Source organism: Opisthocomus hoazin, chromosome 2, assembly GCF_030867145.1.
Source record: "Opisthocomus hoazin isolate bOpiHoa1 chromosome 2, bOpiHoa1.hap1, whole genome shotgun sequence".
In the NCBI taxonomy this organism is placed as follows: domain Eukaryota; kingdom Metazoa; phylum Chordata; class Aves; order Opisthocomiformes; family Opisthocomidae; genus Opisthocomus; species Opisthocomus hoazin.
Genome location: NC_134415.1, coordinates 28678492 through 28693190, shown reverse-complemented (window position 1 = coordinate 28693190; position 14699 = coordinate 28678492). Strand labels below are relative to the sequence as shown.

The window sequence follows — 14699 nt, the reverse complement described above, 5'->3', positions numbered from 1 at the left end:
GTGGAGAGAAACTTTGTACAGACATCATTAGTTTTTCTCCATTTAAAGATTAATCATGAAGAGCTCTGGCTCTTTAATTCTGTAATTTGTATATTTAATGGGCTGCTGCAGAATCTATGACAGTAATTAGCATAGCCTGAAAACTCATTAATACGCAACAACATGATTAATGCAGCATTAATGCAAACATGACTGAAGTTATTTGGGTTATGTAGTAAGAAGATTAAAGCTAAAATGTCCTGTTTGTTTTACTAGTAGTGGGTATAATGGGGTAGCAAGCAAAATAAGAAAAAACAGGTATCAAATTAGTCATTTTAGTGTAAAACAAATACTTCGGTCTCATCAAGAGATTTTGAGGTTTTGCCTGATAGCTGGTTTCCTCAAGAGGCGTTACATATTTCCGCCTTTCATTCACTTGCCGTATTCTGTGTTTACGCTTATTCAACCTTTAAGTTCGATTTAGCTTTTTGGCAGTTGGAGGTATTAAGAGTATATTAAAAAAAGTCTTTTAATTCTGTCATTCTGAATAAAGTTAGACTTTTTAAAAATATGGAGATTTTGTACAGTCTAATTTTAAAAACAATGGATTTTTAGCGTCTCCTGGTTTTAGTATCATCACAAAAGAATAAAAGGCTGCTGACATGCAATTGGACACTCCAGTTCACAGTTTGGAAAAACTTTGGGAAAATTTTTTTCATATTTGCTTGTACAAATATATATGTGTGTGCACATATGTATATGGACATATATATATATGACTTTTAAGTATATTTAAATTTCTGCTAAAAAAGTAAACCAGCTTAGAAGTGAACAGCATTTACTTCATCAATGGAATTACATAGTCAGTGTAATGTTTGTGATGATGGACTTTGAAAGTATTTTCAAATACGTTAAGGTAACAGTAAAGGTGGAGCCTGTTCCTGTACCAAAGACAATAAAAATCATTGGACAGATTTGAGAAGAATACTTTCCAACTTCTCCCAAAAAATCCAGAAAGCTATGGGCCATCACAAAACATGAAGCACTCCTTGTATTCAGCAGAGGATCTTTATGAGTATGTCCAGGAAAATGTCCACCTAGTTCCTTGTTTTCCTCTAATTCCACTGTCCATTATGTGAAACTGCTTTAAATACTGATCCATTTTTTTGAAATCTGCCTTATTTTTTTTTTTTTGAAAGGTGTATTTTCTTATAAAAAATATATTTTAAAATGTGTTTTAGCTATTGTAGTGTCATATAGCGTGCAGAATCACACTTACAGAGAGAATAATGACTTAATTCAATGAAGTGTATAGTAACTGAGAGTTTTACTCCCCATCTATCCTCTCCCCTGTTAAGAACAAATTTTGTTTTATAATTTCTGTGGGAAAATGTACTTTGATTAGGCAAAAGCATTTGTGCACAGTCTTAATGTTAAGTAAACGCTTAACGTTTGTCATCCTGAAGGGACTGCTGAGAGCCTAATGCTGTATTCAAAATTTTATATACAGTTGCTATTCATTTTACTTGGCATTATACACAAATAAGGGCTTTAGTAAGCATAAAGAGATCATTTTCTTTGCCAACAATTTTCAGTTCATTTGACTGGAATGTCCAATTATATAATTATTTACAGCATTTCACATATCAATAGAAATAGAATAGAAATTCAAATTGTGTTTGTACAATTTTACTATTCTGGGAGAAATTGCGCTGAAACTGGATGTGCTTCACAGATTATGCAAAATTCAATTCTAATAATGCTAATAATGCTTTGTGATTTTCCAGCTATTAGACAGCTTTGGTTTTTTGTTTTTTATAATAGTTATGTACGCTGTTTTCCTTTTATGATTTCCTAAGTTCACAAAGCAAATGTCTGTAATATGCTAGGGTATCTAATTATTATTATTACTTTTTAATTTTATGCATGTGTGTTGGGATTTGAGGTATTTATGAAAATTAAACCAACACTTGTCTTGCGGACTGCATCCAGATTGGAAATACATTTATGTGGCTTTTTTTGACACTTTTGGACAGACTTGATCGTGTGGTTATATAGAGGTTGTGGTGAAGGGGCGTGGGACTTCTGAGATTTGTAGCAACTTCTATGTATTTAGTGAGTCTAATAATTTATGTTTGTTGGCTATTTTGAGCTGGACTCTGAACATCAAGTTGTAGAGAAAGATACTTTACAGGTGTTTTAGCTTAGTGCGTGGGACAAAGAGATTAGTTTTAAGTAGGTCACTTTGCTGAAAGCTCTCAGCTATTATTGTAGAAGATGTCTTCAGTTATCTTGCCCCTCTGCCTACATTCTCCTGTCAACTCCTCTTCCCCAAAATTTCAAAAAGTCAAAAGACTTTTTTTGAGTACTGTGAATGTTTTTGTATTTTTTCCTGATTTTTTTTTTTTTTTTTTTTTTGTTAAACTAAATTCGATTCAGTTAAACTGGAAGGATGTTTCACAGGAAGCAAAAACTTTTTAGTCTGGGTGAATAAAGTTTCTTGGTCAAACAAAACCTATTTTAAACTTTTTATTTTGCAAGAGAAAATGTTTAGCATTAGTCAGAAGTGATTTTTATTGCTGTAATAATTATAAATTATTAGTATATGTTATGCTAACCTGGGAGCTGCTCTAATTCATTGATTTCTTCCCCCTGACTACCAACTGCCTCTTCTAAAGTCAAAATAATCCAATGTGCTCTGTAAACTTGCTTTAAGCAGAAACTCAGCCAGCCTCCTAAGAGCACATGCTTGCCTCTTAAATACTTTTGTGCAGACCTTGCAAGCTATGTTGGATTGCACCAGAAGAATCTGAACCCAGATGTGAATTTCAGTCTGAATCTGAAATGTTGCTGAATTTCTCAGACTTGCTGAACTTACATGAGGGAGGCAAAGAGGTAGTACAAAAATTGCTCCATGTGCATTTTCTGGACTAGACAAAAATCTGGGTTCTGACTCATCTGGCATTCTAGTAATAGTATATCTTTTTACTTTTAATGTCAGGTTGTTACTAAAAGGAACTCTCAAAACTGTGCACTCACAGGGTAGCATGCTGATATGACTTCTCAGTTGAATGCCTTTAAAATGCCCGCACTGGTCACTCACGTCCTCATTCCTCTACTAACCTGGATGTGCCATCTTTGAAACCAGGATAAAAATCTGATCACAATCTGCTACTGCGTAGGCTGAAACTCTTTGGATTCTGACAGAAGTTTGATCTGCTCTAACACACTTTGGGATACTTTAAAACATTATTAATAATATTAGTAATTTATTTTACTTGTCCTCTTATTACTGTGTATTGTTTTTTTCTTTTACCTTCACTGTATACAATGCTTGTATTATGTTTTATATAATGCCAATATAATCAAAGAAATTCAATTACAGAAATTGAAGAAATTTCTTTATTTATAATTAAAGGATTTCTGACAGCTTCTCCAATTGCAGCTATAATTTGAAATGGAATTAAAGATTTTATTTGAATGACATACGTTAACGTTTAATTTGTAGTAGAATTTCCCATTGGTTTTTACCCCAGAAATTATAATAACTCCTTGTGGACCAATCATTGTTATCACACAAACAGACCTGTTAGGTGAATTCTTGTGTTTGCAATTCAAGATTCAGTTGATTAAAAGTACATTCCTACTATGCCCCACTGATGGCCGTGTTTTCCACTCAAGACTTGGTAGGCTCAGTAATGTGGCTGAGATGCAGTTTCCATATGTGGCAAATTAGTAATTTTTTCTTGCTGGAGATTACTTATGTACAACTGCTTTTTGCAGGTATTTTAGTAGCATGACTGATTGTCGTTGCCTGGAGAATATGTTTCGTATCTGTGAGTGCGTCATGTGATTTGCATGAAAACGTTTATGCGATTAGGAAATTGGGTCAAAGGTTATGTCTTATGGGTATAGGCAATTAACAAGCATGATCTAGTATGACTGTGCGTCAGAATTAGAATTTTTTAATTTTTTAGTATATAGACACTGTTGCAAGAAAAACTTTTGCTACTTATTGTTTTCTGCCTGACTTAAGTTAGTGAAGATGCGTGTGAAAAGACTGAATAGACTGAATAGTTTGATGGAGTTGGGTAAAACCCAAGAAACTATTCTGTTCTGTAAAAAGCATTTTATCCAGAAATGTTGTGGACATGTATAGGTAGATGCTGCTGTTGCTGCCTTTTAATTTGCCTTTGCAAAAAAATTAGTACAGTAAAGGCATGGGTCCACCGTAGACTCAGCCTGTAATTTCTACATTTGCGCATTAGAAAGCTTGGGCCACATTGGGCATATGGTTTTGTAATTTTCTGGTTTGTTTCTGTAAAATGATGTTCCAGGAGATAGCTTAAAAGAAAGGCATTGTAGTCATAGAAGCCTGGTGGTTATCCAAAACTTTTTTGTTCATACTTTTACTTCTCAAAACTGGATACATAATTTATGAATTGCTTCATTAATGTGTCCTTAGATAGTTACTGAGTGAGTTTATACCATGGACAGCAAGATTCCAATGTTTACAAGCTGTTTAATTAGCTTGTTGTTTTGATATTTTACTTGTGGTGAAAGGTAGTGTAAAAAAATTACGTTTTCTTTCTTGGATGTCATTTGAACGACATTTGACGTGCTGAGAAGATACTTCATCAGAAGCCAAATGGGGGACTGTTGATAATGATCTGTAAAGTTCTTAATAAAGCTCACTTCATCAATTGTTCCTTGGGATATTTCCAATTTTTGTTAAAACTTGTTCTTTCTCAGGTGTTCTTTGTGCACTTAGATACAAGTATTTATAAAAGAATATATACAAATATATATTTCATTATGTGTGTGTATATCTCTCTCTCTCTTTTGGAACCAAACTGCCACTGTTCTTCATAGAAATCCTTCCATGTAGGAACCTCGTTTCTACTTTACCAATAAAAATGTTAAGGGACAAGTGAAAATCCACATGTAAAACATCAACTATTAGAATAGTATGATAATATTTGAATGAAGTTTTTTTAAGAAAAAAGTTACAGAAAAGCATAAGTCAGAATTGCATGAGTTTTTTTACAGTTGAGTAAAGACTCTGAAATCACAGAAGTTTCTCTGAAAGGCTAATTCAGTCTGGATTAGTAGAATTTCTCCTGCAATGACTGGCAGGGGTTTTAGGAGAACAAAACTTCCATGATTTTGGTTTGTCTTTTTACTGCTGTTTTTAAAACAACTTTTTGTTTGTAATTACTCTAGTTGGAATGCATAATAAGAATAATTTTTTGCATTAACCATCTGCTTGCTTTTTCTAACCAGGTATTAAAGTGAAATTTAGAACCCAAGAACCTGATGGTTTGATTTTTTTCTCTGCATCACCCGGGAGTCAAGAGGAATACATTGCACTGCAGCTGAGGAGTGGGCGTCCTTACTTTCTTTTTGATCCACAGGTACAACAAAAGACAGGATCCTAGAAAAATAGCTTATATTATTTCTTACAGTACTTCTTTACGTACTTATCCTTTTTGATTTTTGTTATTGATACAAGTTAACTGGCTTGTCAGAACCCTTAGGTAACTAGAGGTATGGGGGAGAGAAATAGTGAAACACTAAAGCTTTGCTCATTTTTTGTTGTTTGCCACAATTCATGACTTTATTTTTGCATTTTTATCAGTTGGATTTTTTTTGTCACTGCCACCAAACACCACCACAGCTTAAAGTACCAAGATTTCAAAGGTGGGCAGAATTAGTTTTTGAATTAGCGAATAAAGGTTTATATATATTTTCAGTTGATTATTTTTAAGCCTCTTATCTTGAGACTTTGTCTTTTCCTACTGAAGTCAGCGTGTTGCCATTAATGTGATGAAAGTAGTCTCTCACTTCTAGTAGTAACGAACACAGCAAAGACATAAATAGTGAGGGAAATATTACCAAATAAATTCCACAGAATTAAAAATAAGGCCCCATTCCTTGCATTTCTGTTTGGATATTTTCTCTTTTCTGTGCACCACAAAACTGGATCTCCTCATGGAATAAAAAAGCATTACAGATTCATTTCTATTTTATAAATATGCAGGAAACTAAGTAATTATTAGATTTTTCTAATGATATTGGCAGAATGTGGCGTCATATGTGCATCCTTTTCGTAAGGTTACTGATGCCTCAGTGTTGCTGGAAGGTCTGGTCGCTGTATCATCCATATCTTCTGTCACACCTCAGTGTCTAATGTGATTGGCGTTGTGTCTACTGCGCTGGGGGGGTTGAACAGAAACGCTTAATGATGTTGAACGGTGATGATCTGGAGATTTGACGATCCACTGCTAATCTTTGCTTCCTGACCTCTGCCGTGGTCCAGTCACTGGTGCTCCATCACCATGCAGAGATGATGTGCAGCAGTGAAGCTCCTCCCTAGCTCTGGAGAAGCTGTAGAAGAGGCACGGCACTGCACAGAGGCTGGCAGGGATGCAATCCCTGTGCTAGAAAATGTTGACTCTGCCTCTGTCCCCAAGATACAAATATCTACTATTTCCACTGCATTTGCACACAGATATTATCTTCTTTTCCTTATTGCAAACTGAACCAGTGCGTACATCAACTTTTGGGACCATGCTTAACATTGTTGTCAATGTCCTGATCCACATTTTAATAGGTACTAGTTCTGTTTTATCTCTGCTACACTTACACCATCACTTAACTGAAAAGGGTTTTTTTATTTCCTTTGCAAGATCTTTCTAGGTGTAATAGTTTTTGGTTTTGGTTTTTGTAGGGGTTTTTTTTTGTGGGGGGGGGCGAGATGTTTGTTTTAGTGGGGGTGGATATCTTTCAACTGGCATTTTAGTGCTTCAAATAGTATTACTAGCCCTCCTTGCAGATGTGCTCCTTCTGAAGTAGCTTTATGTCAGCTAGGTTGGACTCGTTCCCTAGAAGCTGTTGTATTTGTTCAGATTCATGGTATTTGGGGAATGGGGAGGAAGGGGACGTGTGGGGCAATGGCTGGTTTGGGTGGAGGTTTTTTTCTGCTTTTTTTTTTTTCTTTTTTCCCTGTCTTGTAACTGGAAAAAATGCAGGTCTCATCCATATTCAGTCCCTAGAGCTTCGCAGTTCAGCTAATGTTTTCAATAGCTACTATCTTAAATTTTAACAAATTACTTGGTTGTGAATATATCTTTGTTTATCTTTCTGTTTCATTTGAATCGGAGAACTCTGTCCCATGCTGACTTTTAGGATCATCACTTCCGTATTGTTCCCTCTTTGTATAAAATCTGACATAGCATCCATTGCTGGTTCAGTGACTTTACAGGAGAAAAAAGTCTGTCATTCAAGGCATTCAGGAATAGTGTAGGTCTTAACATTTGATTTACTATCTTGAAAGCTAATGCTTTCTAATTTGTCATTAACAATGTGGAAGGAGATTCCTGTGCATTCTGAGATTCAAAAGTAGGGTACTGTGGCCTACATCAGTGTATTTCTTGTAGTACCCTTTTCAAAGCCCGTTGCCTGTGAAAATTCAGTTATCCAAATTTTTCGGTATTCTGTATGCTTAATATTCTGTGCTACCTTACTATCTTTATCTTTACGTCTATGTTTTCTACATAGTTTCATTCTTTTTTCTTTTTGCCATCCTATAACAGCAGGTACCTTGTTCTGTAGCAGCAATTCTTATACCTTTGTTTGTGCCATCACAGTTTGCATTAGTGTTAAAATGCTTTAATTACTACTTATTGCCATCATGTGGTTTCCTAACCAGGTTGTATGCATTGTTTTCTGTAACTATGGTCGTGGCATATATGATAAGCATTTATGGCTCTGCCTCTATGCTCTTCTCTTAAAAATGGCAAACCTTTTTGATGACAATTGTGTCTCTGCTGCTTTTTATCTATAGCAGCATGGTGTAATATTCTGTGTTCCCTTCCAGCTGTGTCCTGTCGCGGGTTAATTATTTTTACCCTTCCTCTGTTTCAGAATTCTTGTGTGTATCTTTGCTCATGATCAGCAGCGTGTTTTCTCTTTGTTGTGTCTGCTCTGGGGATAGTCCTACCAAGTCTTCTTAGTAGGGAGTCTTCAGCAGCCTAACTTCTTCCTTCTCTTAGTGTTAATTTCAAATCCTTTTCTTCCTGTCCATTTATACTTCTCTCAACTTTATGTGCACCACCATTCACCTAGCTGTTTTCTGACCATCTCTTCTGTCTCCCTGTTGTGTTGTCTGGCTGCATGTTTTTCCTTCCTTGTTGTTGTACTGTCATTATTTGCAGGTTTCTACTCATGGTCCAGGAAATATGAGTTTTTTTATGAACAGATGTCTTCCTCAGTCTTGTCTGCGTAATCAAATTGTTCCATAGACCTTCCTTCAGACTCAGTGTGTCTGCAAACCTTCAGCTGTCCGTGGAGTTTCAACTCATCATAATGCCTTTAAATTCACCCCTGAACTACACAATCAACTCTAGCTAAATTTATAGTTATCTTTCAGTGGCTGAAAGGTCATCTATTCTATCTTTTTTCCCAGGGAAGCACTGAATATTTTATACAAAGTGAAATCACTAACAGTGGAAATTTTAAGGCCAATCTGGAGCACCATTTTCCTTAGTGATTAGGACAGTCTTCTGAGGATAGCGTACCAGGATTCTTCTCACAATATGGAGGGAATTGAATCCAGCTCTTCCATTTTAGAAGATGCTTAAACTCTGCAGAAAAAAAGAGGAAGATGGGATACTTTTCTTGTTGCCTGTGGTTGGTGCAGAGGCCGAAGTAGTAGGCACAGGCTGAGGGTGAGCTGTTACTCCCCAAAAAAGGAAGGTGGACAACACGTAGCTATGAATCCCGACTACACTTTGCTGCTTAGTGTTGGCAAAACTTCAGTACTTGCTTACCTGCTCAGTCATAGAAGTTTGGCCATTGGAAGAACTTGACTGGGAGAAGTGTAGTTACATTCAGATTTTTGCACCTAGACATTAGCTTTGAGGATCCATAGTTGTGATGTTTCTACGTATTTTTATGAGTGTAATTATCAGCATGAAGAGCCACAGAGATTTATATTTACTTAGTTATTACTGAGAGCTACTAAAAAGTAAGAGTTATTGTATGTAAGTAAGGCTTACTGTATGGCTCAGCAAACTAATCCAGATTTGCTTCACTATGTGTGATTTCCAAAATGCGTAACAAGCTGTTTCACAACAGGTTATTTGAATATGATCACAGAGTCACTGGAGTAGTTCTGGATAAAATGTCTTGCAGAAGCCTCCAATGCGGTGCATGCTGAACTCTGAACACTGTTGTGTGTGTTTGGTTTTTTTTTTTTCTCTTTTTGTTCCCCCCTGAAATTAAACACAGGGTAGCACATATGGTAGTGTGGTCCCAGATTGAATTGGTTACAAATAAATGCAGTTTCTGATGTATAAAACTGTTAATTCTCTAGACTGTTGCCAAACATAATATGAAGAACCACTTATTCAGGCACCTGATCTTTAGAATGCAGCATCGTTTGTAACAATTTTAACGCTAACTAAGTACACTTTGATGAGACAGCATTTAATAAAATGCTCATTAATTTCATCATTAGCAAGGGTATGCTAAGAAGTAAGCCAGTTTCTTATGTCACGCCCAATTAGCATCCCAAGCTAGTAATCCCATTAGTATTGTTGAATTCACTAATGGAAAAACTAATGGGCATGCTACCAGGGCACATTAATTGGGCATGACACCAGTTCTGGTTTTAATTATTAAACTACGATAATGAAATGTGTGTTTGTAAAATATTAAAATGTTGAAATAGGAGAGAAGACAATAAAAAACAGTATGTGAAAAAGTGCACAATAGTATATAAGGATATATAGCTTTGTATTGTTATCATGGGACAGAGGACTGGTGTACAAACTGCTTCAGTACCAAGATGTTGGCTGAATAGAGTAGGAAACGTGCTGTAAGTATTCATGGGAAATTACTTTTTCTATAATCATGTACATATGTACACATCATATATATTTTTATACATAGGATACACGGTGACAGTCCCCAATTCAAAATGCACTGTAAAATGTGTACTGCGTTTATAAATCTATATGCCAACAAGGAATTTCTAATAGACGCACATCACTAATGGCAGAATACTACATTTTAACAGATCTTTTTAGTATTACTCAGCAAAGGTGGTGGTTTTTATCAACAGATTTTTCTTCACAGGCATAACTGTATGGTCCTTGAGCCAGAAAGAGTACTAGAACATCGGGGGGGGGGGGGGGGGGGGGCGGAATCGGAACTATCTGGATTGCTACTGCAAAGTAACAAGCTAGACCCCCAAATTACAAGAAAAGTTTTAGTTTTCTTTTACATATTTTTTTGAAATTGTTTTGTTTTAAGCCTGTCTTAAGCCATAAAGTAACTGTAGAGGTCATGATTCTTTAATATTATGTAGTGCCTATGCAAAGAAATGTTTTTGTATTCAGTAGTTGTGTGCTACATAGGATAATTCTAGTCTGTGAATTCAACAGAATAACTTTGAGTTCCCACATGGTTCAAGTACTGTATAAGGGCTTGAGACAATACTGTGGGAAATATTGGGAAGTTAGAAGACTGCGTGGATATAAATCTCAGGAAAATTCTTGAAATACATTAATTCTATTTTTATTGCAACATTATATAAATTTATGGAGTATTTTGTTTTGTTGTTTACAGTCCTGAGATTTGGTTTGGCAACAGCATCTGTTATATTCCTCTTACTCAGCAATTCAGAAAAGATTTCTCTGCATTTTTTCATGGATGTCCTTAAATTTACACCCTCAGATCATTATATTTTTTGTTTTGATAAAACCAGGTGAAAATTCTAGTTAAATTTAAAAACATTTTTACAAGCATCCCTTATATGGTAAAAACATCCTCAATAACTTCCTTCTATTTTTTTTTTCCCCTGAGTTTCTTGATATGACCTTTTACTTCATAAATGTATTACACTCACCTAAAAATTGAAGTCCTTTTGATACTAGGTTAACAGGGACAGAACACGTAGACTTCATACATCTCGTTTTTGGGTCCCTTCCTGTGGACAGGTGCTGCAGCCTACAATCCTGATGTGCAGTTGCTTTCTGTGGATGGCACATTGAGTCGTGGCCATCAAACTTTACAACCACGGCAATCCATGAAGAATTAAATAGAGACTTTGTTAGAAAAATAAACAAAAATTTAAAAAACTGAGTGACATGGCTCTCAGTAATTGGTACCTCAGCCTCATCTTTATCAGGGGAACCACACAGGGTTTTCTATTTTTAATAGAAATTGAACTGGATCCTTGATCCCTCATTTATTATTTGAAAAGGTTAATTTAGTGGGGAAATCAGTCCTAAACATCGTTCAGTATTCTGAAAGAAGTTAAACAGAGGACTTTTGTCTTTATTTTTAGATGTTGGATACCACAGAGTGGTGTAAAGAATAAGGTATAATTCTAAATCTTACCTTCATAATATTCTAAATCAGATTCTTCTGTTAATTAAAAGGGATCTGCCGTAGCAGTCACTCCAACTAATGATGATGGAAAAAAGTACAACGATAACAGTTGGCACCAAATAATTGCTACAAGAATTCAAGCACTGGGAAACATCACAGTGGATGGGCAGTACACAGGTAATCAATCCAGTTCCATTTTGCTTTATTATTTTGGTATTACTCAGGGTGTTGCTCACTTGCTTACTTTTCCACTGCCTATCTTCATCCATACAGCAAAATATTCACTCCATTTTCTGACAAAATCACTACTGTTTTGTCTGTGCGTCTGAGGTATCTGTCCACTGTGACTCTTCAGTAATTTAATACCAAGAATGAGAAGTTTGCTGTTTTGTGCTTGTGACTCTATGATTGTGTTAATATTATTTTGTAAAAAAGAGTTGTAAATATTTCCAGGATACATATGGGCAAGTATTAGACTATTGTGTTACGTTAGCCTCTTTTCTCAAATGTGAATATTCTGTTATTGAGTTAAAAATCTGTTGAAAGCATTGAACACAAGAATAATGACCTATTTTGTTCAGGTTCTTCCTTAGCAACTAGTGGCAGTACCATTATTGGAGAGAACACAGGAGTTTTTGTTGGAGGACTTCCACAGGGTTACACTCTTGTAAGAAAGGATGTAGGTGAGTGTGATTGTGGTCTGCATATGACAAATCCTATACAGTGGCACTGAGTTCACTGCCTCTGCAGTACTGTAGGCCGCATTGAAATTGTGTCAGAAACATGAGGACAGTACTTAATTTGCATAATTATTTACATAATTGTTTTAATCAAAAATAAGTCTGTACAGGTTCTTGAATTTACTTTTTCAGGATGGTCGAGATATCTATATAGCTGATTTCATCAACAGTAAGGCAGTGTAAGAGGTCTGTGTATATTTTAATTAATTTTATACGCAGAACTGGTACGCATGTGAAACTTGGGGCTATGTTTTACATTCTAGAATCCCAAATTCTTTTCCAAAGTACGCATACAAACTGTTTTTATTAGCTTAAGCGCAGGGTTATACATCCTGCCTGGGTGCAGGGTTAGAACGTGCTGGCCGTTTTGGTGTGAGTTTGGATCCTCAAGGGACTGTTGCACTGCACTCAATGGTGTCTGAATATGCCTGTATTCTGCTGCTATATTTATGTGGAGCTGGATTGTAGCTGGCTTCCAGAAGAATCAATAAACATATGTCTTCATATATAAACTTGGTATGTATGTATACCAAGTGTATATTCTACCAGCAGATAACAGAAAGGTGACTGCATACAAAACTAGTATCAGTGGATTCATATCCAGACTTTTGTTGTTTTCAAATTACCCGAAAGCCAGATTGTTTGTATTAAATTTGTATACCCACCACTGATAATGACATGAGATCTAGTTGATGACTAGATGTGAGGTGCACTAGAGTGCAGCTTGCTCTATCCTTCTTTGTGTCACTTTACTAAAACCAGAAATATGTGCACGTGCTCTTCTAAGACTTCAGTTGGTAAAGTAATCTACGATGCCTCCCTCAGAAACCTCAGAATCAGAATGAGATTGGCTATACATAGCATTCAAGAGAACACCATCTGTAAAACCTATTTTATATTTATGTCCCCAGTAAAGAAAAATGGATAGCAGCCATGAATCCCTGTTTTTTAAATCCAAACAGGGAAAAGAAGAACTTCTTGATGAAGCTTCTAAATGTGTATTAATCTGCCTTAGCTTTTGCAACACTATTTCACCCTATTCAGCAGATGCATGCCTTTGTTCACAATTCTGGTTTTGTTTAAAGAGGGTAAACCTGAATACTTTTCTTGGAATCTTCATGGAGTGGATTTACGCTGTTGATTTGAAAGTGTGCAAAAGCTCAAAAAAATGTAAGATTTTCCAGCTGTGTAGCAGTAGCTATTCTCTTTAGTGGCTAGACCTATTCAGAAATCTGTATTTTGCTTGGAGACCAACTTTATGAAGTGATTGATGGCTGATTATCAGTGCACACACAGATATATATGAAAGGGTGAGCATGTATGAAATACATAAATGAATCCCTGTGTTTAGTTGCAGGTGATTGGCTTAAAAAAGTTTTCCTTTTTTGCAGGAGTGAAGATGATAGTCCAGAAAGGATTTGTGGGGTGTCTCAGTGACATATTTTTGAAAAAAGTGCATACTCCCTATGAAAACTGGGAATCTTTGAACTGGCAGGATGCTGAAGATCAGAACAACGTCTATCATACTTGGGAAGGATGCCCCGTTGTCCTCTCAGAAGGAGCACATTTTCTTGGCAAAGGTAGTTTGCTCTGCTATTGCACTAGCCAAGTATGTTCTTGGTATATGAAAGGTGATCATATCAAAAATATTGCAGTGATCGGCTTTTCAAAACAGTTTTAGTTACATAGGATTAGTTGTGAATGGTTTAAAATTTGGTTTCTGAATTTACAGAAGACTACCGCTTGAAAGGAATTGCTTTCACAGGCAGATGCTGCTGCTGTAACTGTGTGCAGATTTGATAAGCATGTAAAAGGTGAAGTTTCGCTTTTGAAGAGATACAGATGCTTATAATGCAGCAAAAAAATGCCAGGTAGCAAAATTTAGGACATTGCACCAGTTTGGTTTGTTACAGTACATTATGGATAACTGTCCTTTACAAAGCTGAGTGATAAAGTTGGAAACCTAAATCTTGAAACCTCTGAGTTCTTGATGTTAAAGTAGAAAGTAGCACCTAAATTTTTTCTTTTGGTTTCTTGAACCTATTTATTAATATATTTGTTTTATTCATGTATTCACTTTCTTTCAAGGGTTCCTGGAACTGCATTCAGATGTTTTCAGTGGTGGACTGGAATTTGAGATATCATTTAAATTTAGAACAGATCAGCTGAATGGATTGCTTTTCTTTGTTTACAATGAAGATGGCCCAGATTATCTTGCAGTAAGTTCAGAAATACAAGTAACTATATTCAGAGATGACCTGTGAGTTTTGTCTACTAAGATATGTCCAGCATTTAAAGAAATTTCAAACTATGAGTTATTTTTGTATTTTACATTTTTTGAAATGCTGTGCACAGCAAAGAGGAGGAAAAAGACTCCAACAAATGCTCAGAAGATGATACCTGTGTTAATTATATCATAAATAAGAAAGGTACCGATATATGACAAGCACAATTATTCTATTTGCTGAATTGGAAGTGATTAGAAAAGAGAATCAAAGATGTGAGTTAACAGCTTTTGGTTCATTCCTGGAAAAGTATAGAGTTACCCAATTTCCCACTTCTTATACTAGAACAAAATCAATT

At 35.7% G+C, this 14699-nt stretch overlaps 1 protein-coding gene across 3 annotated transcripts in view; it reads left to right on the top strand.

The window, feature by feature from the left end:
- Positions 1–14699, top strand: part of USH2A (usherin) — a 389400-nt gene that overhangs the window by 134326 nt on the left and 240375 nt on the right. For all 3 annotated transcript variants that reach the window (XM_075412995.1, XM_075412994.1, XM_075412996.1), the window contains 5 exons: positions 5263–5393; positions 11427–11553; positions 11958–12059; positions 13508–13696; positions 14205–14335. In XM_075412995.1, the coding sequence (XP_075269110.1) occupies positions 5263–5393; positions 11427–11553; positions 11958–12059; positions 13508–13696; positions 14205–14335 (680 nt within the window). The remainder of the gene's footprint in view (positions 1–5262; positions 5394–11426; positions 11554–11957; positions 12060–13507; positions 13697–14204; positions 14336–14699) is intronic.